The following is a 22,717-nucleotide window of genomic DNA, read 5'->3' on the forward strand; positions in this document are numbered from 1 at the left end:
TGTTGTGCGTTTAATTCGGTTTGAGCTATCTATGTGGGTTGCATATGTTGTATCTCTTAGAGTATAACGTTTTTTGTTTTGCGTTTAATTCGGTCGTTTGAGTTATCTATCTTTTATCTTTTCCGGTTGATTGGGTTGCTTATGTTGTATCCCTTAGGGTATAGCATTTTTCTTTATTGTGAGTTTATTTCGCGATTTGAGTTATATCTATGTTCTATACCATTTTATTTTTTCTATACTATTTCAAAATTTCATTTATTATATATTTTTTCTTTAACATTTCATTTAAAATACACATTATTTTCACATTCAAAATTTATTAATACCACTTTGACATATGTAGAACACAACAACACTCTATTCCATTTAAAATATATATATATTTTTCAAATTCCAATTATTAACATTGCATACTTACATAGATCAATTATACTTAAAAATACATAAACATTTTCGTTTGGGTTATCTATGTTGTATCCCTTAGGGTATAATTTTTTTTTTGTGCGTTTAATATGGTCGTTTGAGTTCTCTATGTTTTATATCCTTACGGTTAACGTTTAACACTGTTGTTTGTATAGCATATGTTGTATCCCTTAGGATATAATATTTTTTCTTTATTATAAGGTTAATTCGATTTAAGTTATATTTTTACATTCAAAATTTATTTATACCGCTTTTAATTTAAATCTTATAGATCAGATATATGTATACTCTTAGTATAACATATTCTTATTATAAACATTATTCATCATGTAAGATTTTCAACATCCGTTTTTAAAAATTTCAAGTTATGTCGAGCACAAAAAAAATATATATAACTTTTTATGATAAATTTCAAAATTTTAATAATTTTGTTGAAAAGATATATTAAAAGAAAATATAAAGGGTATAATCTATTTATTCAAATTAATAAATAAAATAAAAATCTTCTACACCAACACTCTTTGGTGACTGTGTGCGTGTTCTCTACCTTACCCCTTTCTTGTCGTTTTTTTACCTTTGCCAATGGTTACTCATGTAACATCCGCGAACCAGAAATTATATTTGTGGTCTGAGTGTCGATCGACACCATCATTTCCAATTTTGATTGGTTTGTTTTAGTTGCTGTTTGGTTCAGTTTGGTTCAATTGGAAACCCCTAAACCAATTATATAAGAGGAGAAGCGACGAATTAAGGGTTTTAGGTTGTCTTGTTTTGTCGCCGTTGAGTGAGAGAAGAGAGAAAAAGGAGAGAAAGTGTTGGAGAGCGTTGAGAGTGTTCTTGAGAGATTTTTGTCTTGTTCTTGGTGTGTGTGGAGAGATCTGTGGCTGTGGAAGGGAGAGCTGTTATTGGGAACGAAGGAGTAGCTTCCTAAGGCGTTGGTTCCACCGTTTCTCATTCCAATCTTCCTGTAAAAGAGGTGAGTGCTTGACCATGGTTGATCTAAGCCTGAGATCTCTTTTGTTTGGCTGTTCTTTGTCTATTTGTGGTGTTTGCTTGCTTGGGTTTGTTGTTTTCGGGTTTCCCATAGGTTCCTGAGGCATTTGGGTGAGTTTGGGACGGTTTTGAGATGATTTGAAACGGAGGTTCGTCGTTCGTGTTCGTGCAGTTTGCTTCTGCAGAGGCAGTGTCAGTCGACACCAATGTGGTGTCGGTCGACACCACTCAGCATCGATCGACACCGAGATAGTGTCGGTCGACACCACTCTGTGCCAGCGTCGATCGACACCGAGTTAGCGTCGGTCGACACCAGTCTCATCCGAGACTTGTTTTTCTGGTTTGATGTATTGTTTGTGTTTGTTTGCTTGCTTAAACCTGAGGGTCTCAGTTGCTTGTATGTATAACCTAGTAGATGGGAGGACGACCTCACTAAGTATTTATGATAATACTTACGCATCTCAATTGTTGTTTGTGATGTGCAGATAAAGGTAAAGTGTGATCGTGGAATCAAGGTGATGAGGAGGAGAATATTCTAAAGGCTTGATTGATTGTGCTATCGTTAGGTTGCTAGTGTTCAGTTGATTGAACATTGTAGGATGTTAGAACTTAGTTATTTCATTGTTGGTTTTTGGTTTATTGCATTGTTGGTTATTGGATTGTTATTGTTGGAATTCATGTTGGATTTATGGAATTGTTTTGTTATCTGCTGATGTTGATTGTTGCTAGGATGTTAGTGGGTATGAGACCACTAGTGAATTGATATTATTATAAAAAAAAAGAAGGATTGTTTCAACTCACTTAATTTTGTTCATTATTGGGCTATTTTCTTTGTTACTCTTTTTTAGTTTTGGCTATGAGGCAAATTCGCCCATAATTAATTGACCCCAAAAAAAAATGTTTAACATGAAATCTATATTAACATTTTCACAGCATTTTTGACAAAGAAGTCTTGGAGTTGAGAACTATTTACATCCAATGCCATTGATATTTAATTTTTAGTTAAGAAAATTTAAACTAAAATATGAAAATTGATTTAACGATTTTGATCACCAAAAATACATTAAAATCGGAAGTAATTTAAATCTGATAAATATGGTAACTAATTTTTTAGTTATGATGATAACAAAAATCACGTTTATAGGGATATTTTCTAGAGTTAAAAAAAATAAATATTAATTGCTTACAAAAATCTTGCTATCAATCGTGATTTGCAATCTCGAATAAAGATCTAATAATGAGAATATTCCATATCCTAATGTTTTCACGTTAATTAAGTAATTAGTTTTGTAAAGATTTATTCAGCCATAAATCTAGGAGGATCCACACTCATACCCACCACACTGATGACGTAGGACGTGGTGGGTATGTTGGTGAATACCGTGGTGGCGGTATTCATAGAGGAGGCGTGGTCAATTAAAGCGTGTTGAATGACCACAAAAGAATTATGAGCGTCATAGCGGGACATATCGTGGGTAAGCTTTCTTTTTGTTTTGTTCACTATTTTGATTGGGTAACTTCTAATATTTTGTGTTTTTTTATTTGTTACTTGAAGATGTTAGTAAGTGATCTACAACGTGAAGGAGTGGTCATGAAAATTGGGGTACTATTGAAGATGAGATTCTTCCGTAAGCATTCTGCCTTAAGTCTAACTTTCACTCTCTATGTCGTGAACTCTACACGGTTTTACGAATGAATTTTTGTTTTCAGTTTAGCCATCTTTCAATAACTCATTCGTGACATATGAGAGTACAATGAAAGGAAAGGAAGACAGTGCAAAAAAGACAGTGAAGGGAAGAATGATCTTAAAGATAAGAGATTATGGGAGCAACGTATAATATATTTAAATTAACAATATATATTGTTGAAAATCTCATAAATACAAGAAGGTTTTTTCATATGTTTGACAAATTTTTTTTTTTCATATATGTTTGTTGCAACATTTCATAGTTTAAATTTATATGAAATCTATGTAGGTAACTTTAGTGAACTAGATTTGAATTGAAAATATACCTTTTAATTATATGTTGTTCGTTTCAAATTATGTATATGATTTTTACAATTATTAAGATTCTGAAAGAATTTTTTTGAACATATATGTAATATCAATACTTAGTTACATATATAGTACGAGTTAAATCTAAAAATAAAAAGGTTTAAATCATATACTTTAAATAATAATATAAAAGTAAACTTTTAACATAATTGTATATATAAATAGAATATTTTTTTTTGCAGTTTATAGGTAAATATTTTCTTAAACGGGTTAAATATTTTCTTGCTAGTTAAAACCAACGTTTAAAAACCAAATATCAAGTTCAATATTTTATCATGTTAATTCTTAAATACTAACCATTCTCTAATACAAATCTTCTAATATGAATCATTTAAAAAATCGTCTAGCGGTGTACCGCGGGTTTAATTCTAGTAATTTCACAGATATGGTTAAACTATATGAAAAACATTTGTTGAATTTTATAATTAAGCGATTTGTCACATAAAATTTGGACCGAGGATCCAAAGTGGCCTAACATATATTGTTAATTGAATTGGGCCTGTTTCAATAGTCTTATTGCATTCTACGTGGCGCTTTTGGACTTGTCAGTCATTTGGTAATATAACAGACAGTAACCAGTAATCTCTTTCGTTAACGAATTTTTTTTTTTAAGTCTATGGCTCCAAAACTCTGAGACAGAGCAATAAACAGAGAGAAGAAGATAAAGCAAAGAAGAAAAAAAAAAATGGCAACGGTCACGATTCTTTCTCCTAAATCGATCCCAAAGATCATAGATTCGAAACTCGGAGTTAAGGTTCCTGATCAGACCACCGTAAATGTTGTAAAATGCGGTCGGAGATTGAGGTTAGCTAAGCTTGTCTCAGCTGCAGGATTGTCACAGATTGAACCAGACATTAACGAAGACCCGATTGGTCAGTTCGAGATTAACAGCATTGAAATGGTAAAAGATTATCTTGATTTGAATTCAAGAATTGGTGAAACTTGTTTCTGATTTGGTTTGGTAATATTATTACAGGAGGATTTCAAGTATGGATATTACGATGGAGCTCATACTTACTATGAAGGAGAAGTTGAAAAGGGTATAAAATATTGTAGTTTTCAAGTTTCTTCTTCTTGCTGTTGTTTTGGGTTTCTATGGTTTTGTTTAACTGAATCTTCTTGGAAATGTTGTATTAGGAACATTTTGGGGAGCAATAGCAGATGATATTGCTGCTGTGGATCAAACCAATGGGTTTCAAGGTATTCACTTTTAACCCGCTTTTTAGTGCTTATTACGAATCACAGACAGATCGAAACTCGCGGGTTTTGTTTGTTATATCTTCAGGTTTAATCTCTTGGATGTTTCTTCCTGCTATAGCTGCAGGGATGTATTTTGATGCTCCGGTAACTTCAAATCCTTTGCTTTGCTTACTTACAATATTATATCATTACTTCAATCAGATACTCTTCGTTATTTTGAGCTTAAAGACTACGAAACTCGAGTTGCTTCGAACACTGTTGTGTCAACCTTAACACGTTTCAGCTGCTCATGTCCTAGCTATATAACCTATATATATATATATAGTATCCTATGAGGCAATAACTAGCCTAGGATTGGAACTTTTTTTAATAGCAAGATGAGTCTCTCTTCGGTTTTTAGCTCATCTTGAGTTGGAATATTAGAGTGTTCGGGTGTTTGGTTTAGTTGAACCAAGTGTTAAGCGTAGAACCAACTTAAACTGAAGTAAAGCCTCTATATGAGAGTCTTGTAACCAGTTCTATCTTTTTCATCAAGCTTCTTTGTTACAATTAACATAAGGCTAGCTAGGACTGATACTATATTATAAATGTCGGAAGTTGGTTAGAGAGCTGGATTTTTATATGCCGATCTCAAACAGATTGTTACTAGTTTTACCGCTTCTGTTTTTACGTAAAACGAATTAGAGACTGGATGAGAAAAAGAATCACAAGTGTTTGTGTATGTGTGTGTGTGTTGCAGGGTGAGTACTTGTTCATAGGTGCAGCGTTGTTCACGGTAGTGTTTTGTATAATAGAGATGGATAAACCCGACCAGCCACACAACTTCGAGCCTCAGATATACAAATTGGAGAGAGGAGCTCGTGACAAGCTCATCAATGACTACAACACAATGAACATCTGGGACTTCAATGACAAGTATGGTGATGTATGGGATTTCACCGTCGAGAAAGACGATATCGCCACAAGATAAGAATATGGGTTCTATAATCTCATTATACTCATAACTTTTGATGGTGAAACTGTTTATAAATTGCTGAATGAACCGGTTGCTGTGTATAATATAGATTGTTCATTAGTAATGAATACCTCTTGACGGTCTTGTTCTTGTATTTCCACTTTTATAAGTTAGAGAACCTATTTTTTATTTAGTTCATATTTGTATTAGATTTTAAAAGATGTCTCTTATATTAAACCTAGTCCCAACAAACTAACCAACCATATCCGGGATATCCTTTGTAGGATGAAGTTGAGAGTGATTTGTTTCATAAAGTCTCAACCTATCTAACAAAACATCACAACGTAACGTTACATGCTTATTTAGATAAGTACCATGTAGTGTAAAAGTGTGTGATCTTGAGTGTTTTGGTGGTGAATTACAATCAGGCTGTCGCAATTTATATTTTGTAAAATCTCACGGTAAGCAAAACAAAAAAAAAAAACAGAAAACCACAAAAATAGAAACGAAGAAAAAGAGGACAAAATAAACAATGCTCTTCACAACTCACAGTTCATTACGCCTCTGCTCATTTTCAAAATCATCGACCGTGAAGTGCGGAACACCATCACAGCAAGAAGGAATAGAAAGCGTTGGAGAAATCTCATGATCCAATGGATTCGGTGACACCCTTATCTTAACCATACTTAGTGTAATCTTGTTTTTATCTTTTTTTTTTTTGCCAGGATTACTCTACTTTAGGTAAAGCTTTTGTAATACCTCTACATTTCATATTAATGATATTAACGTTCTTAGCAAAAAAAAAGGAAGAAGATGAACAATTTCATGTCCTTGCTTCATCACATGCGAGTCCACTTCAACATATTAAGATTGCCCACATGCCAGAAACAAATACGGCTAATAAAAGTAAACAAATATGGATTTCTTACAAAAAGGATGAAATAATGAAAAACACATATAATATTAGGATTCAAATACTACTATATCAATTTTATTCTCTAGTGACAAGATTTTTTTAAATCCGAAAATAAGTCTAACTACATTATTTTTAATATATCACATATGTGCCTTTACGGCTAAAAAGTAAAAACATATAGTTATACACAATTTATTAAAAGTCAATCTTCTAAAAAAAATAGATTGTATTTTTAGACTAGTGATTAAGTCCATTTGGCTCCATATTTCCTATTCGAGTTCGAATCCACTAAATCACGTTAATTTGTGTAGTAGGGATCGTTTATAAAGATATAAACACATTCATTCCAAAATCAGTTGTGCAGATTCTTTAATTATGGACATTTTTTTTACCTAAACAACAAAACTAATTTGTTATATGCTTTACTTTTAAAAAGGACATTTTTGTATATTTTTGCATTTCTTAAATATATTAGAAATAGTATTAAAATATATCAATTCATGCATCTCTTATCTAAGATCTATAGTCAAAAACCATGTAATTATGTAACTAAAATAGAATGTATTTTTTTTTTTCATTTCATTTCAACCATAATTATCGGAGATATTTTTCTTTGTGGTTCTGATATATATGTTGATAAACCAGTGGCGGATTTAGGAAGGTTTTGAACCTGGAGCACATATTAATAATATATTTAACCTTTAATGCATATGATAAAAATATGCTACAAAAAGATTAAAAATTTAATGCATATGATAAAAATATGCTACAAAAAGATTAAAAAATGGTATAAGGGAGGCATCGAACTCCAAACCTGCCTTTCAAATTACTAATCACCCTTGTTTTAGAAATCGCTTGGCGCTAGTCGGACGGTCGAAGTGGGCCTAACGCCTAGCGAGAAAATCGGAGATTAAACGGGGATTAATCGGAGACTAGTTTTAGGGTTATTTTATTAAATTAACAATAAAATAAAAATATATTGTACTAAATATATGTATATTTTTGTTTATGTTAAAAAGAAAATATCAAATAAAATATAAAACTATAGTATTGTCTTTAAAATTATGGTAAACACATAAAACATCATTTTAAAAGAAAATTTTCTGATTTTTGTTAAAAGTTATATATTAGTTATTGTAAAACATCATAATCTCTTAATTTAAATGCCTAAATAACAAAAATATTTATGTTTGATTTTTATTTGGTTCTAAAAAAATTGGTATACACAAAATTAAACGGAAAATAATCGGACTAGACATGCATAATTGGATAATCGATGGTAGGCGGGAATTAGTCATTAATCGAGGCAGAGAGGGTGGGCCTAGTGATTTTACGGAGCGTAATCGGTGCTAAATGGGGATTTTTAAAACAGGGCTAATCACTATTACCAACTGATCCAAAAGATACTTATTGTACATATTTACTAAATAAAACATATAATCAGTGTGGGGCACGTGTCCCACCTACTTACAGTGTGGATCTGCCACTGTGATAAACTATGTTGTCTTATTAACCCATTGAATATGATGCGTCGGGAGAGCCAATTCATATTGCGGATGAGATTTCAACGATGAAAACAAAACTAGAAAAATATTTGTATCATTAGTATACGTTACAACATTGTCTGTTGGCGACTGCTCAACTTACAACATTGTCTGTTGGCCCCCATATCTGGAATTACCACGTTTGATTTAATTCCCTACATTCACACCCCTTCCTGAAGCGCAGGCTATTTGTCCTCTTCCAAAGACAAATAGCCCGCGCTTCAGGAAGGGGTGTGAATGTAGGGAATTAAATCAAACGTGGTAATTCCAGATATGGGGGCCAACAGACAATGTTGTAAGTTGAGCAGTCGCCATAGTTCTAATATACTCATTGTATATCCAAGACACACTAGCTAATTGGGTTCTCTGATGCAGTCTTCGAACATCGAGTATGACCAAACAAGCTAATAACAGTCTATAGGATAACAAGGAGTTAGATAGATAGAACCTGGTCCTTTGAGGATTTGGCAAAACCATTGGGTCTACCAAACTCTCGAGGTGACACGTCTGGGAGATGAGAGTCCAAAATCGGGGGCAAGACGCAGCTCTGGGAGATATTCCGTAAAGCAACCACTCAAACGAAAGATCGGATGATGTAGCTGAAAGGGGTTCTTCAGAGGCGGAGCACACACCGGATCGAGAAATTGGGAGGTGTAGGGACTTTGAAACCTTTGACGGTAGGCCTGGGCGAGAAAAGTTGAGGATGGGGTTCGCTGGACACCACATCCTTCAATATAAGAGCAGAGGCAGGTCTTCATCGTCTGGATCTGGGATGTTGGTCGGGGATTGCAAAAAATTCATAAGAAGAAAATAAAAGGGAAAAAAAGATTTGAAAGAGGAAAGAAGGGAGAGCAGAAAGCAGCAGAGAATCGACGAAAGTGAGAGCATTCGACGCCGGCAAACCGGAGCCCTATCAGCGTCGGAGAGAAATGGTGGCCGCGACACTTCGATAATAATGTCTGGGAGAGAAATATTAGGGCGAACAATATAGACACCAGTCATTCTTTAATACTTAAAAGTAGTGACCCTAAAGTAACAATTAAGAAAACAATGACTAGTTGACTTACCAAAACGATTTTTAAAGAAGTATCTCCGTGTATACAAATCCTAAATGTATTGAGTTAGGAATGACTTTGAAACCGAGACGAGTCATGCATGGTAAGAGGATGACCAAAGAGGATTACAAATCGTTCCACTTTGATTTTAGTTTTTTTTTTCGTAAGCAATGGAATGCACGCATTGTTTTAACTTTTCAACCTTTTAAAAGAAATCTAAGGACATGTTATCAGTTTGGAGGTGATTTTGGACTGGACCTGTTTGTCCAATCACGCTACCATTTTTTAACTAAATGACATTATGCTTATAGAAAAAAACTATCATTAAGTTTGTTATAAAGAAAAATCATATGTAATATAAAACTAAATAATATTCGATATGTTAAAAATGTCTTATCTATATAAATTAGTGACATATCTCATCTCACATGAATTCGGTTGTTTATGATGGTAAGCGAGTAACTAAATGATCAAAAACGTTATGTGTTACTTAGGGCCTATTGTTTCTTATAGTTTAAGAAGATACAAATATCGATGGAAGAGATTGATAGAGCTGGAGATTAAATTTTTAGGTTTAGAAAAAAATTCATGGATTTATTTTTTGTTTTTTTTTTGTCAACAGCAAACCAGATTGACTTAAAGCTAATGAGACGGAACATTGTTTACAAAGGTAATAAGATGCGACTCAGAACGAATTCGCCGTGCCAGATTATCCGCTATACCATTCTGCGTGCGAGAAATGAGGATCAGCGAGAAGGATGTGAACTCCTCTTTATCTTCCTGAATGTTCTCCAAATAAGTCTTGAACGCTGGCACTCTGAGGGTGAAGACACCATCTTCACTAAGTCAGAGCAGTCGGTAAGGAACACAATATCCTGATTATCCGCTCAAATCATGCAATGCAACGCATCGCCCAAAGGAGGGCTTCGACCTCTGCATGTAGTGGGGAGAGACTACGTCGGAGATTAGCTGCTCCCATAGTGGGAGCCCCCCCCCCCCACACAAAGGAGGAAAACAAAACCAACCTCGGCCTGCAAATGGACCTGTCGCTTTCCAAGAGCCATCTAGAAAGCATAAGAAACCACTGTGATCCCTATCCCTGAAAAAGCCTCTACCACCTCCAGAAAATATCCTTGGGACCAAAGATGTAGGCTCAGCCACCTCCTCTAATTGTGCCAAAAACCAAGCCTTTAACTCATCCTTTGCTACCCTCAAAATTGCTTCTGGGTTTGGATCCAAGTTACTGAAAATTTTATCATTTCGTGCCTTCCATAGATACCACAAAAGCCAGGGATAAATCTCTAGAGTAGGTGTCTCCGAAAACCGCCAAAAAAGAAAATCCATATTAGTATAGACCAACTCCGAAGGGAAAATTCCTGATCGTGTCGGAAACTGAGATAAGGCCCACACCTGACGTGTTGGCGGACACTCAAACAAAACATGATTAATAGTCTCCTCCGGAGCTCCACAGAGCACACAATGAGTATCACAACCCAACCCGCGCTTCCGGAGGTTAAATGAGACTGCCACACACCCGGTAATCGCTTACCACATAAAATGACGAACTTTAGGAGGACACTTAATGGTCCAAATGAAGGCATGTAATGGTGTAATATGAGGACCAATGTCTTTCCCACCTGAGTTGGACACCCTATGTTGTTGTAAAATGTTGTACCAAGATTTGACCGTATATTTACCTGTCTTTGTGAAATGCCAGCCCAACATGGCAAATCCGACCGTCCAATAGGTAAGGCCGAAATGATAGCAACATCTTCCGGAATAAAAGTGGTCGTGAGCTGAGCCATGTTCCAGAAATTGGTGTTCCTGTCAACGAAAGATTTGACTGGAAGCATAGGGTCTAAAATCAACCCATTGCTTAAAGCTGGTCTCGGGGATTGGGCAGGGATCCAGGGATCATTCCAAACTGAAATCGAATCACCGGATCCTACCCGTTTAATGAGTCCTTTATGAACCAGAGAGCGAGCAGAAACCATACTCCGCCAACCATAAGATGGTGAGTAAGACTTTATTGGATCCAAAGGATCTGAATGCCTATAGTAACGACCTTTAAAAACTCGAGCGAATAGAGAGTTCGGTACTGTAATCAACCGCTAAAGTTGCTTAGCCAACAACGCAATATTACAGTCATCCAAACAACGGAATCCCAGTCCCCCATCCAGCTTACTAAGACATAATTTATCCCAAGCCATCCACTGTAACCCCCGCGACTCCCCCGATGGGCTCCACCACAAAATTGGAAATTGCACTAGTTAACTTCCGCGTGACCATTTTCGGAAGCCGAAAACAAGACATCACAAAGGTAGGGACAGCTGTGGCCACCGACTGAATCATCACCTCTTTCCCACCTTTGGTCAAAAGTCGAGCCGGCCACCCGCCAGCTCGCGCTTGTAATCTTTCCTGGACAAAGGAAAAGATTTTCGTTTTAGAGCCGCCCAAACTTTCTGGAATCCCTAAGTATGAGCTCATACCACCAAGTGTCGTGATCCCGAGAACCTCTTTAAGCTCCTCCCGAAGGGTGGCATCCACCGTGTGACCAAATTGAATAGATGATTTCTGAAAATTAATTTGTTGTCCTGAGACCCACTCATATTGCTTAAGAAGCCCTAGGATAACCTCACACTGATCCTTCGAAGCACGACAGAAAAAAGACTGTCATCCGCAAACAATAAATGGGAGATTGCCGGACAATCCGTCGAGACTTTAATTCCTGTAATAAGCTTAGCCTCCTCCGCCTTATGGAAATTGGCAATAAGCACCTCAATGCAGAGAATAAAAAGATAAGGTGATAAAGGGTCCCCCTGGCGAAGGCCCCGACGGGGAACAATGGAACCATGTTGTTGACCATTAAGTAATACTTTATATTGAACAGACGACACACACCACATAACCCAGGTAATCCATTTCTCACAGAAACCGAACTTCTGCAATAAATGTTCTATGAAAGGCCACTCCACCGGATCATATGCTTTACTCATGTATGTTTTGATAGCCATGAACTTCCCTTTACATGAAGGGTTAGTTCGTACCATGGAACATCTCTTGAGTAATCAAAATATTATCAGAGATCAACCGTCCTTCTACGAAGGCTGACTGCGTCTCCGAGACCAGAGAAGGTAGAAAAGTGCGCAACCTCTGGCACAAAACCTTCGAAATAATCTTATATCCCACATTGCACAGACTAATGAGTCTCAATTCTGTCATCCTAGTTGGCTTATCCACCTTAGGAATAAGACAAATATTCGTCATATTCAACCGCTTGTCAAAAACCCCCTCCTGTAAAAAAGAGTTAACCAAGAGTATCAAATCTGCCTTAACCGTCCCCCACGCCTTTTTATAAAACAAAGCAGTCATCCCATCCGGACCTAGAGCCTTGTCCGGAGACATCATGAACAACACCTCCTTGACCTCTATTTCAGTAACTTCTTGAGTAAGGAGATCATTTATGTCCCCAGTAATCACAGAACGAACCTCACCTAAGGCCTCGTCAAAACCGGATGGATCTGAAGATGTAAATAAACCCTCGAAATAAGATACCTCAATATTCTGGATAGTAGCCTCCTCAGTCGACCAATTACCAGCCTCATCATGGAGACCAATAATCCGATTTTTAGCCCGTCGTTGCTTTGTCTGGGCATGAAAATAGCTTGTATTTTGATCACCAAGTTTCATCCAGCGACTCCTGCTCTTCTGAAACCAATAAACCTCCTCATCCCGATATGCTTCCCTCAACCTCCAAGTCAACGCCGCAATCTCCTCAACGGTGCTTGCGTCATTTTCTTGAGCTGCCGCCAATCTTATTTTTAAGTCTTCAATTGTTTCCCGACCATAAGGCTTCTGTTCCTTCCTCCACCGTGAAATAGACGTACGACAAGTTATTATCTTATCCACTACACTACCCATTGATGAACCTACCGCCGACCCCCAGCCGGAAGCAATAGCACCAAAAAGACCCTCTTTGTCCAAACATCGGCTGTCAAAACGGAATACACTCTTGTCTCGTCATACTTTATCATCAAGAACAGCTAAAACCGGTTTGTGATCCAACGCAACCATCATCAGATATTCCGTAAAAGAGTTACAAAACATATCATGCCACTCCTCGTTGGCTTAGGCCCTATCAAGCCGACACCTGATCGGCTTTTTGTCCCGCCAATCCCGCCAAGAAAGGCTATCCCCAATAGCTGGAAACTCAAGTAATCCACAATTTCGAATCATTGTATTAAAAGACACAAATGAAGAAGCAGGACGCAGTTTCCCCCCACGCTTTTCGTGATTACCTTTTAATTCATTGAAGTCACCAATTAAAAACCAAGGGGAGTTCCTGGTTAGACCAATTCGTGTTAACCGTTCCCAAACCGCATCTCGGTTATTAGGTACCGGATCACCATAAATAAAGGACAAATAAACAGGCTTGCCTTTAAAATCAATTTCCACATCAATCAATCTATTGGATTCAAAGAGAATTGAAACATTAAAATTATTATTATAAAATAAGGCAAGCCTCTACAACCAACTGGTTCAACAGTTTTTAAATAGGAAAAACCAAAATGACCAACAAATGCTTCTAAAAACGGAAAAGATTGTCTAGTCTCTGAGAGGAACAAGAAATCTGGTCGATGCTAACTCCATAAATCCCTGAGATATCCAATAACCGCTTTATTACCTAAACCCTGACAATTCCAACTAAGAACCTTCATTTATCTGATTTTGGAAGAGGTGGTTTGATGCCACCCATTGCCTCCTTCTCCACCCCCTGTGGCCTAGGATTGTTAGTAACCCCGGAAGGAGTTGTACCCTTCGGAGGAGCTGGACGCTTGTGAGGAGTACAAACATACACGTTCAACTTCTTTGACCCCATCCCTTTAAAACCCCATTGTACCCTTACCCTTACGTTGCTTGGGCAACGTATCACCATCCGTGACCTGCTGGTCCGTCTCCATCACGTCGGAGCCAATGTCACCAGCCAGCATGGTATCTTGGACCGCATCAGTTGTACCAGGAGCATCTTGGCCCTCAATCACCGCATCCGCAACATTCTGTTGGAGACTTGTATCAACTAGCTCCTCATTCTCCAAAGAACACTCCCCCAACAAACCCCGCTACCGCCAGAACAAAACTGTCACCACTCACCCCTGACCCGAGGTTCTCGTCCTCGTCCACCATTTCTGATAAAACCCGATCCCCAACTTGTCCTTGACTTCCTTCCCCATCAGCCAAAGGCAACTCCTCTTGAACCATAGTCTCCTCCGCATTCGTAACTGCAGCAACATCAGTTTTCTCCTCCTGAAACAAGGCCTTACGGACCACCTTGGGCGGAATAGGAGCACCAGTCACCACCTGAGGACCCGACATCTCACCCTCCTCCATCACCACCGACGATGCAGCGGACTCCTTAGCAGTAGTCTCCTTTGCACCCTCCCGTGAATGGCGATGGTCATTGTACTGAACATAAGACTGAAACCGCCTCAGTTTAGCCACCGGTTCTCTTGCCGCAGATTCAGACCTGGCCTTTGTACCTTTAGTATTTCTCCCCTCTAAAGGTCGCTTGCCTTCAGCATGAGAAACCTCTCCTGTGTGTTTGCCTTTGAAACCACCCTTGTAACCACCATCATAACCAGCCCCCCTCCTCTACTCCGAAGTAACAGCGCCCTTGTAACTCTTAGCCTGACGATCTTCAGGTCCCTCACTATGCAGAACCGGAACATCGGGGACCATTGGCGGCTGCAACAGTGAACAATGATCATCGTCATGGCACAAGCTGAGACAACGCCGACAATAACCAAATAGCCGTTCATATCTAAGTGATACAACGGTCTCCTCCCCATTGTGGAACTCCACTACAGTCTCGAAACTCAAAGATTTGAGACCATTAATTGTAACCTGGACTCGGCCACCATCAATGTCGACAACTTCAACCCGACCTAGATCTGTAGCGATCCTCCGGAAAGTTGACTCAGCCCAAAACTGGAATGGCATCTCCATAATACGGAACCAAAATGTTAAAGAAGAAGGGTACAAAGGATCTACCGTTGGTGTCCACCGCACCATTGACATTATCCAAGGATCAAAGTAAAATGGAGTCATCAAAATCAAACTGAAACTTGCCCATGCCCAAGTCTGCACCGACTACTTTCCCTTCTAACTGCCATATGCGTGGAAACATGATAAGGAGAGACTTCATGTCTTGACGTTGGGGATTGAAACACCTCCCCACCACCGTTTTGGAATAACCCTCGATCAAGGTTGTGTTGTCAAAGAAAGGAATCTTCACCTTCCTCTTAGTCACAGCTGGAACCGCAGCACCTATAAGATGACTCTTGCCCAACATCACACTTTGAGACATTACCGAGGAACAAAAAAGAAGAAAAGGTCGAACTATGAACCCGAAACAAAAAGGAGAGAAGAATTGATGAAGAGAAGGATGAGATTTCCCCCTATCCTGATGAACCCTTATATAAACCATTCTTAAACACAAAAATATCAACCCAATCGCACCATTGAATGCAAAATCATCCGGAATCTGTAGAAAATATTCAAACATATACTCAAACCCGCAGTCAGCGTGATGAGATCCCGAGAATGATCTGCACCACTGGCCAAAATCAGGACCTATCATGCCCAAACTCCAATCGAATCGACCCCAAGAATTATAGCCAGTGATTCGTTTTCCTTTTCCGACTCCATTACCGAAAGAGATCTCCAAAAATAGATCCGTAAACAAATCTGAAGAAAACCACAGATTACAGTGAGAAGGAGGTCTCCACGAGATCCCCCGATCGTAATCCCACACCCGAAAATCAAGCTCAATCAGATACAAACTCGAACAACAGATCTGAACCCCAAAACACATCCACGAGAACCCGCAAGAAACCAAAACCAGGACCCAAAATCATCGCTCATCAAGAGATTAAGAAAGAATCTCAAAATCGCCTCGCCGTCGCCATGGCTTATAATTTTTTTTTCAGGTAACGTAATAATTTATTTTTTGTTTTCTTTTTTTCTCAAATATAAAAGAACGTTTTAGTAATTATTGCTTTGCGTTTTAAAACTCATTTGCTAACAAAAATAGCGATTTGAAATTTCAGTGGCTGGTCGCCAACTACTATTCTTGTAATTGATAGTTAAACCATTGATAAGCAGGAAAAACAATGTTTGCTCGTTATCGCTGGTTTTATGTTACAATTGGATTCAAATCGAGTAATATGCAGTGATAAATTCTCACTAAAACTTTTTAAATGAAATGTTTTTCTTTTTGTTTCTTAACAAATTGGGTCCAAAACATTAACAAAAGAAAAAAAATCAATAATGGCAAAAAAAAAAAAAAAAACACAGCAACAACAACAAAACTTGACTTTAATTAAAAAATACGCATTTCCCTCGGATTTTTTTTTAGAAATTCTAAAAAAATAAAAATCATAATTGCATATATATATATATATCATCACCAAAGCGAGAGAACTAAAAATATTAAGGAAGGAGACGAAAAAAAAAAAAAAATGGTGGCTGTTCAGTTATTTAGCAGCTGGAAGCCATTGATACTACCTTCACAAGCTTTGAGACGCGATCAATTCGCCTCTTTTAACAGGTTCTTAATTTTTTTAAAGATTTGTAGTAGTGGAACTTTTGAATCTGGGTTTTATAAACGGAATTTGGGAAAAAACATTTATTGGTAACTCAATCAAAAGCCTCATTGGGGTATTTGACTGATTGATGTTTATCTTTTCTTTTTTTTTTTTTTTGTTTTGTTTGCAGGAGCTTGAGTTTACACTCTCCGCCTTTAGGTGGGATTGAGTCTTTTAGATGCAGAGGTGAGGTTCTTTGAGAACTATTCCTCAATTGGTCTCTTTCAAATTTGTCAGTCTCCAAAACTTTTGATGCAAACTCTTTATTTATTGTCTCTCATTATTAGTCATCTTCTTCCTCAATTTCACTGCTACTACAGAGACCTTTAAAGTCAAATCTCAAAGGGCAGGAGACACAGAGCCGTTTAGTGTCAATTCCAAATTTCATAAGGTGAACCTAAACAATCTCCAGTTTCGTGTTCTGTATCTTTTTTTTTTATATATAATTAGGTCATGTCCTGTGCAAAAACTCAGACGAATAGCTTGTTTCGTTGATATTTAAGAGGTTTTTAGATTGCAAGATGATTATTCTGATATCTTCTTATATACACTTGTTCTCGGTTTGAAAGATGAATCTCAGCCCATTGTTTAAGAGGTTTTGTATGCTTATGATATAGAATCTTCTTAATCTGCAGAGTCTTCCATATAAACTTGTGATAGGATGCATCCCACTGTATGCAGTGTTCAGAGTAGCGAAAAAGATATGTTTAGAGCTTCCCCGCCTCGTTCAGAACTCAGTGGGGGCTGGCTTGCCGTTTGCTTGTGCATCCAACTCTCTACCTACTCCTCTCAAGTTGGACGTCCCCGTTCCTTCTTTTTACGATATCAAATGGGGTCTTTCAAGGTTTCTTTACCTGTTCAATATTCAGCTCGAGAAGAACATTGGCACGTATGTCCTAAACCCAAATATGCTGCTTGTGTTTCTTTTATTTCTGTAAGATAGTTGTATGTACTGATGTTACCAATTACAGTAGCAACTGGCGGTATTAGATGGTTAATATTGGTAAGTTTCAGAATTGCTAGGATGATTCACTAAATTTAAAATGATGAAACATGTAAAGTAGTGTAGACATCTGACTTAAATCTTTCGTCTTCCGGGAGTGAGGACACGGGTTTGAGGTTGAGGATCTCCTAAGTATGAGTTTGCTTCTCCTTCACTTACGTAATTCATGCTTAGTATTATTTTAAGTGTCACTGTCCTTGAAATTAGCATTGTTCAAATGTCGTATATTATAAATTCTCATTGTGATTATGACATCTGTTCCGATCACTTGTCGTGGCTATTTTAGGTTCCTTGTGGCGCTCATGATAGCATGTGTATCATTTGTTTTCATTGGGGGACTCCTATTTTTCAAATTCAGGTAACACTGCTTTGTTTAACTTAGCTTATCAATTTCTTCTCAAGATCGTCTTAGTGTGGTTATATGATCAGTTTTTTCTGGACCTCTATAAATGGAAGATAAAGCACAATTTTTTGTTTTAGTCTGATGAAGAAATTGTAGATAAGCAAAAAAGTCTGGTACATGTATATTGTGTGCATTATATGAAGACTCTTGTAAATACTTAAACCTCTATCGTATGAATTTCCATTGCATGATTTCTTACTTATGCGTACTGCTATTCCCTTTTTGTTGTGAAGGAAAGACCTACCCTTAGAAGACTGCCTCTGGGAGGCCTGGGCATGCCTCATTTCCTCTTCTACTCATCTGAAGGTCATGATTTGCTTCTTTACTAATTCAAAGATATTATTTCAGATCGATTACAACTGACAAGCCTCACAATATTTCTATAGAGTTCTTGCAACTTAATGCCTATTTGTTTACTGAAAACTGCAGCAAAAGACACGCACTGAAAGAGTCATTGGATTTGTCCTAGCCATTTGGGGAATATTGTTTTACTCTCGGCTTTTAAGCACAATGACAGAACAATTTCGGGTGAGTTCTTGAGATAAACACTGCTGGTGCGAAATGAATGTTAAATGGTACAAGTTCCTAATCGCTTTGTCTGAGCAGTATAATATGACGAAACTGAGGGAAGGGGCACAGATGCAAGTCCTAGAAGCTGATCATATCATCATTTGTGGAATAAACAGTCATCTACCTTTCATACTAAAGCAACTGAACAGTTATCATGAGCATGCTGTTCGCTTAGGTACTGCCACAACTAGGTATTTTGGCTCTCTATATGTCTTACAATTTATTTCTTTGCTTATGTTGACTTAAATAATTACTTTTCTTTGTTACATGCTTCCAGGAAGCAGAGACTTCTGCTCATGTCTGATACTCCAAGGAAGCAGATGGACAAGCTAGCTGAGGCGTACTCCAAAGATTTTAATCATATTGATATCCTTACAAAGAGGTAAAGTGGTTGATGCGCTTCTTAATTAGCGGAAATGAATCTGAAATACTGCTTAGGTTCATGCCATATCAATTAATGTTCTTCTTGGTTTGCATACATTTACAGTGCTGATTTCATGCTTCTACCAGTGCAGTTGTAGTCTTAACATGACGAAATCATTTGAGAGGGCTGCCGCCTCTAAGGCGCGTGCTATTATCATACTACCAACGAAAGGTGATAGGTACAAAAATTCAACTCTCTTAGAAAGTATATGTGTATCAGCTTTGCGGAAGATGATTATGGAAACTGAGAAGTTCCAATAAATATTTGAGTAGTATCGTTTTTAGTGTCGTAACTCTTTCATGTATATGATGCGAGTTCAGTGTATTTGGGTGGTTTGGGGCCTTTGGGGTAGAGAGTTCAGAGTTCTCTTGAACTAACTCATTGATAATTAATCATTACTCTTAGTTTTTTTGTGTACTTTGTTCTTCATTACACACTTTGGTTCTCAGTGAATACAAAGAAAAAAAAAATGTTCTTCAACCTGTCAGAAAACTGGAATGCTAGTGGTAAAAAATATGGAATCTTAAAACTCTGTAAAAGAGGAATCATTTAAGTTAAAACATTTGTTTCAGGTATGAAGTTGATACAGACGCATTTCTTTCTGTATTAGCCCTTCAGCCCATTCAAAAGATGGAATCGATCCCGACCATTGTAGAGGTAAATTAGGTAACTAAACGTTGTGCAGTAAGGGTTTTCTTGTTTATAATTCTGATCTTTTTTCCTTTCTTGCTCCTGGAAATGTATGCAGGTATCAAGCCCTAATACGTATGATCTTCTCAAGTCCATTTCGGGATTGAAAGTGGAGCCAGTTGAAAATGTTACGTCGAAATTGTTTGTCCAATGCTCACGTCAAAAGGACCTGATTAAGATCTACAGGCACCTACTAAATTACTCAAGTACAGTGTGCTTTCATCTTACATGACTGTTATCTGTTTAGAACTTTTACTTCATGTTTTTATAATGCCTGTATTCAAGACTAATTAATACCAAGTCTACTCGTTGCAGAAAATGTATTTAATCTTTGCAGCTTCCCCAATCTAGTTGGGACGAAGTATAGACAACTAAGACTGGGGTTCCAGGAGGTAGGATTGACTCTTGAGAGATTGTTTTCTCCCTCTTCGAATCAATTGATCTTTGTTACTAATTTCATTCTCTACATGTATTCCTTTCAGGTTGTGGTGTGTGGCCTTTTACGAGATGGGAAAGTAAATTTCCACCCAAATGATAACGAAGAGCTCATGGAAACCGACAAACTATTGTTTATCGCACCTCTCAATTGGAAAAAGAAGCAACTCCTGTATACAGACATGAAACTTGAGAACATTACAGTAGCTCCGGCTGATACTCCAAAGCAAGTTTTTGAGAAAAAAAGATCACGGCTAGCGAAGATAATTATGCGTCCTCGTAAGTCCTTATCAAAGGTCTGACTCCCAACTACCCCCTACAATACTAGACTTTTTAAAATTTTGAAACTTCAAAATTTTTATTCTATGGTTTGCTCAGGGATCAGATTCCATCAAAGGACCCAAAGAATCTATACTATTACTTGGTTGGCGTGGAGATGTTGTGCATATGATCGAGGAGTTTGATAACTATCTAGGTCCAGGCAGTTCATTGGTATGATCATATAGTACAATTATTTTTCTCTGGTTGGCTCTCACATAATGAGTTACTAATAATTTTATGTACACAGGAAATATTATCGGATGTACCACTAGAGGATAGAAGAAGAGTGGACGATAGTATGGGTTCAGTGAAAATCAAGAACATCCAAGTTTCACATAAGGTAAATGATATCAATTTCAGTGGCTTTGTACAAGAAGAGCTTCAAAGTCATTGTGTATTGATGTGTTTTCAATCTTCCGCAGGTTGGGAATCCTCTGAATTATGATACATTAAAGCAAACTATAATGCGTATGCAAAGTAAATATAAAAAAAGCAAAGCTGTTCCTCTGACCATCCTTGTAATATCAGATCGAGACTGGCTTCTTGGAGGTAAGCATTTGCCATTATTTCTTCTTGATTTCGTCTTTTGGAATAATGGTAACACTAACAAATAAGTCTGAATGTCTCTTAGATCCATCTAGAGCAGACAAACAATCTGCTTATTCTCTTCTCCTTGCTGAAAGCATCTGCAACAAGCTTGGAGTAAAGGTAATTTACTAAATTGTCATTGAATCCAAAACCACATTGAGTAGCTAAAATTTGTTTATTTATGTTGTTTCTTTAGGTACATAATCTAGCCTCTGAAATCGTCGACTCAAATCTCGGCAAGCAGGTATTGAAAGGCTTTTCTATTTTTTTCTTGTTAGCTTCCTTATGGTTAAGTTGCTGAAACATTACTCAAAACTATACAGATAACAGTGCTGAAGCCATCCCTAACTTTCATTGCAGCAGAGGAAGTTATGAGCCTTGTAACAGCACAAGGTTACATTCCATCTATTCAAATGTTTGTTTCTTGTTTACCTATAATCCGAACAATAGTAATACTCTTTTCTATATAATCAGTTGCTGAAAATAGCGAACTGAACGAGGTGTGGAAGGACATTTTAAACGCAGATGGTGATGAGATATACGTTAAGGTTAAAAAAAAAGAAATATAGTGTCTTCCTTCAAATCCTTTTGTCAGTAACATTTAATTTCGGTCTAAAAATCTTGAGTTTGCTTTGACACTCTTCAGGACATTGAGCTGTACATGAAAAAGGGCGAGAACCCTTCATTCACCGAGCTCTCAGAGCGGGCTTGGCTAAGGAGAGAAGTCGCTCTAGGCTACATAAAAGGCGGTAAAAAGGTGAGTGTTTTGTTACTCTGCAACATACATTAACCTCTTCCTCTTCACTAACGTTGGTAACTTTGTTTTTCTGATTGCAGATGATCAATCCGCTACCAAAGAATGAACCTCTCTCTCTCGAAATGGGTGACTCGTTGATTGTTATATCGGAGCTTGAAGGAGACCAACCCATCACACTATGAAACTGTATACATTCTCATATACCACATTTTGTTATAGTTTCTTACACACAATGCAACATTGGGCAAGGAGACTGACTCACAAATACAACGCAAGCATCAAATAAGTCGTTAAATTTGTACAAAGAACAAACGCTTTTGCATCGAAGCCCCTTTTTGGTCATTGTTCTTTGTTCTTTCTTTCACCCCGAATAAAAACCAGCCTTTGTAATGATTTGAATTTTTTTTTTTCCTTTCTTAAAGCCTATATGTCTCCAACTCGAGGTTTATAATTTTTTTCCAAATCACGGAGGCAATATGAAAAGAAAAATTATGTTTACAAGATGTCGTTGCGTCATTGGCCAAAACTTGGAATTGTATTGCTTTTGGTGGACTAATATTCCCCAAATGTTGTTTTTTTCCACCGTGTCCCATGGATCTAAGACTAGCTCTATCCGGAAACACCAATGCCATCTATGCTCTCTTTTGACAAACTGTAGCTCATTACTTAGGAGATAGCGCCGAACATGACAAAAGCACGCCAACATATCTTTTTATTCACACAGAAGAGATCGAGAGGAAA

General features: G+C 37.4%; 2 protein-coding genes across 13 annotated transcripts; both read left to right on the top strand.

The window, feature by feature from the left end:
• The first annotated feature begins 4,019 nt into the window (after window positions 1-4,019).
• LOC104760583 (photosynthetic NDH subunit of subcomplex B 5, chloroplastic) lies at window positions 4,020-5,820 on the top strand. The gene is made up of 5 exons (XM_010483528.3): window positions 4,020-4,373; window positions 4,449-4,512; window positions 4,610-4,672; window positions 4,758-4,816; window positions 5,412-5,820. Exons 1-5 carry the CDS (start codon window positions 4,158-4,160, stop codon window positions 5,640-5,642), a joined length of 633 nt encoding a protein of 210 aa, XP_010481830.2. The 5' UTR covers window positions 4,020-4,157; the 3' UTR covers window positions 5,643-5,820.
• Window positions 5,821-14,666: 8,846 nt separating this feature from the next.
• Window positions 14,667-22,413, top strand: LOC104760584 (putative ion channel POLLUX-like 2). 12 transcript variants are annotated; one of them, XM_019240449.2, is made up of 23 exons: window positions 14,667-16,128; window positions 16,916-16,971; window positions 17,073-17,176; window positions 17,421-17,674; window positions 18,075-18,146; window positions 18,425-18,497; window positions 18,621-18,719; window positions 18,798-18,952; window positions 19,039-19,143; window positions 19,277-19,363; window positions 19,758-19,842; window positions 19,934-20,081; window positions 20,191-20,267; window positions 20,358-20,606; window positions 20,689-20,802; window positions 20,879-20,971; window positions 21,054-21,180; window positions 21,263-21,339; window positions 21,416-21,463; window positions 21,543-21,612; window positions 21,694-21,767; window positions 21,866-21,976; window positions 22,057-22,413. In XM_019240449.2, exons 1-23 carry the CDS (start codon window positions 16,106-16,108, stop codon window positions 22,156-22,158), a joined length of 2,403 nt encoding a protein of 800 aa, XP_019095994.2. In that variant the 5' UTR covers window positions 14,667-16,105; the 3' UTR covers window positions 22,159-22,413. The 12 variants fall into 12 exon arrangements, with proteins under 12 accessions (XP_019095994.2, XP_010481833.2, XP_087356377.1 ...); XM_010483531.3 differs by having other exon boundaries at window positions 17,106-17,176; XM_087500251.1 differs by having other exon boundaries at window positions 15,500-16,128; window positions 17,106-17,176; window positions 19,249-19,363.
• The last annotated feature ends 304 nt before the right edge of the window (window positions 22,414-22,717 follow it).

Source organism: Camelina sativa, chromosome 18 (assembly GCF_030686135.1).
Source record: "Camelina sativa cultivar CO46 ecotype springtype chromosome 18, ASM3068613v1".
In the NCBI taxonomy this organism is placed as follows: domain Eukaryota; kingdom Viridiplantae; phylum Streptophyta; class Magnoliopsida; order Brassicales; family Brassicaceae; genus Camelina; species Camelina sativa.

Bases quoted from the DNA above. Each gene is read 5' to 3' on its own strand.
- LOC104760583 (XM_010483528.3), top strand. From the start codon at position 4,158: ATGGCAACGGTCACGATTCTTTCTCCTAAATCGATCCCAAAGATCATA. The intron at 4,513-4,609 runs GTATAAAATATT...ATGTTGTATTAG, and splicing joins TGAAGGAGAAGTTGAAAAGG to GAACATTTTGGGGAGCAATA. The intron at 4,817-5,411 runs GTAACTTCAAAT...TGTGTGTTGCAG, and splicing joins GGATGTATTTTGATGCTCCG to GGTGAGTACTTGTTCATAGG.
- LOC104760584 (XM_019240448.2), top strand. From the start codon at position 16,660: ATGGTGGCTGTTCAGTTATTTAGCAGCTGGAAGCCATTGATACTACCT. The intron at 19,364-19,757 runs GTACAAAAATTC...CATTTGTTTCAG, and splicing joins CTACCAACGAAAGGTGATAG to GTATGAAGTTGATACAGACG. The intron at 21,340-21,415 runs GTAATTTACTAA...TTGTTTCTTTAG, and splicing joins GCAACAAGCTTGGAGTAAAG to GTACATAATCTAGCCTCTGA.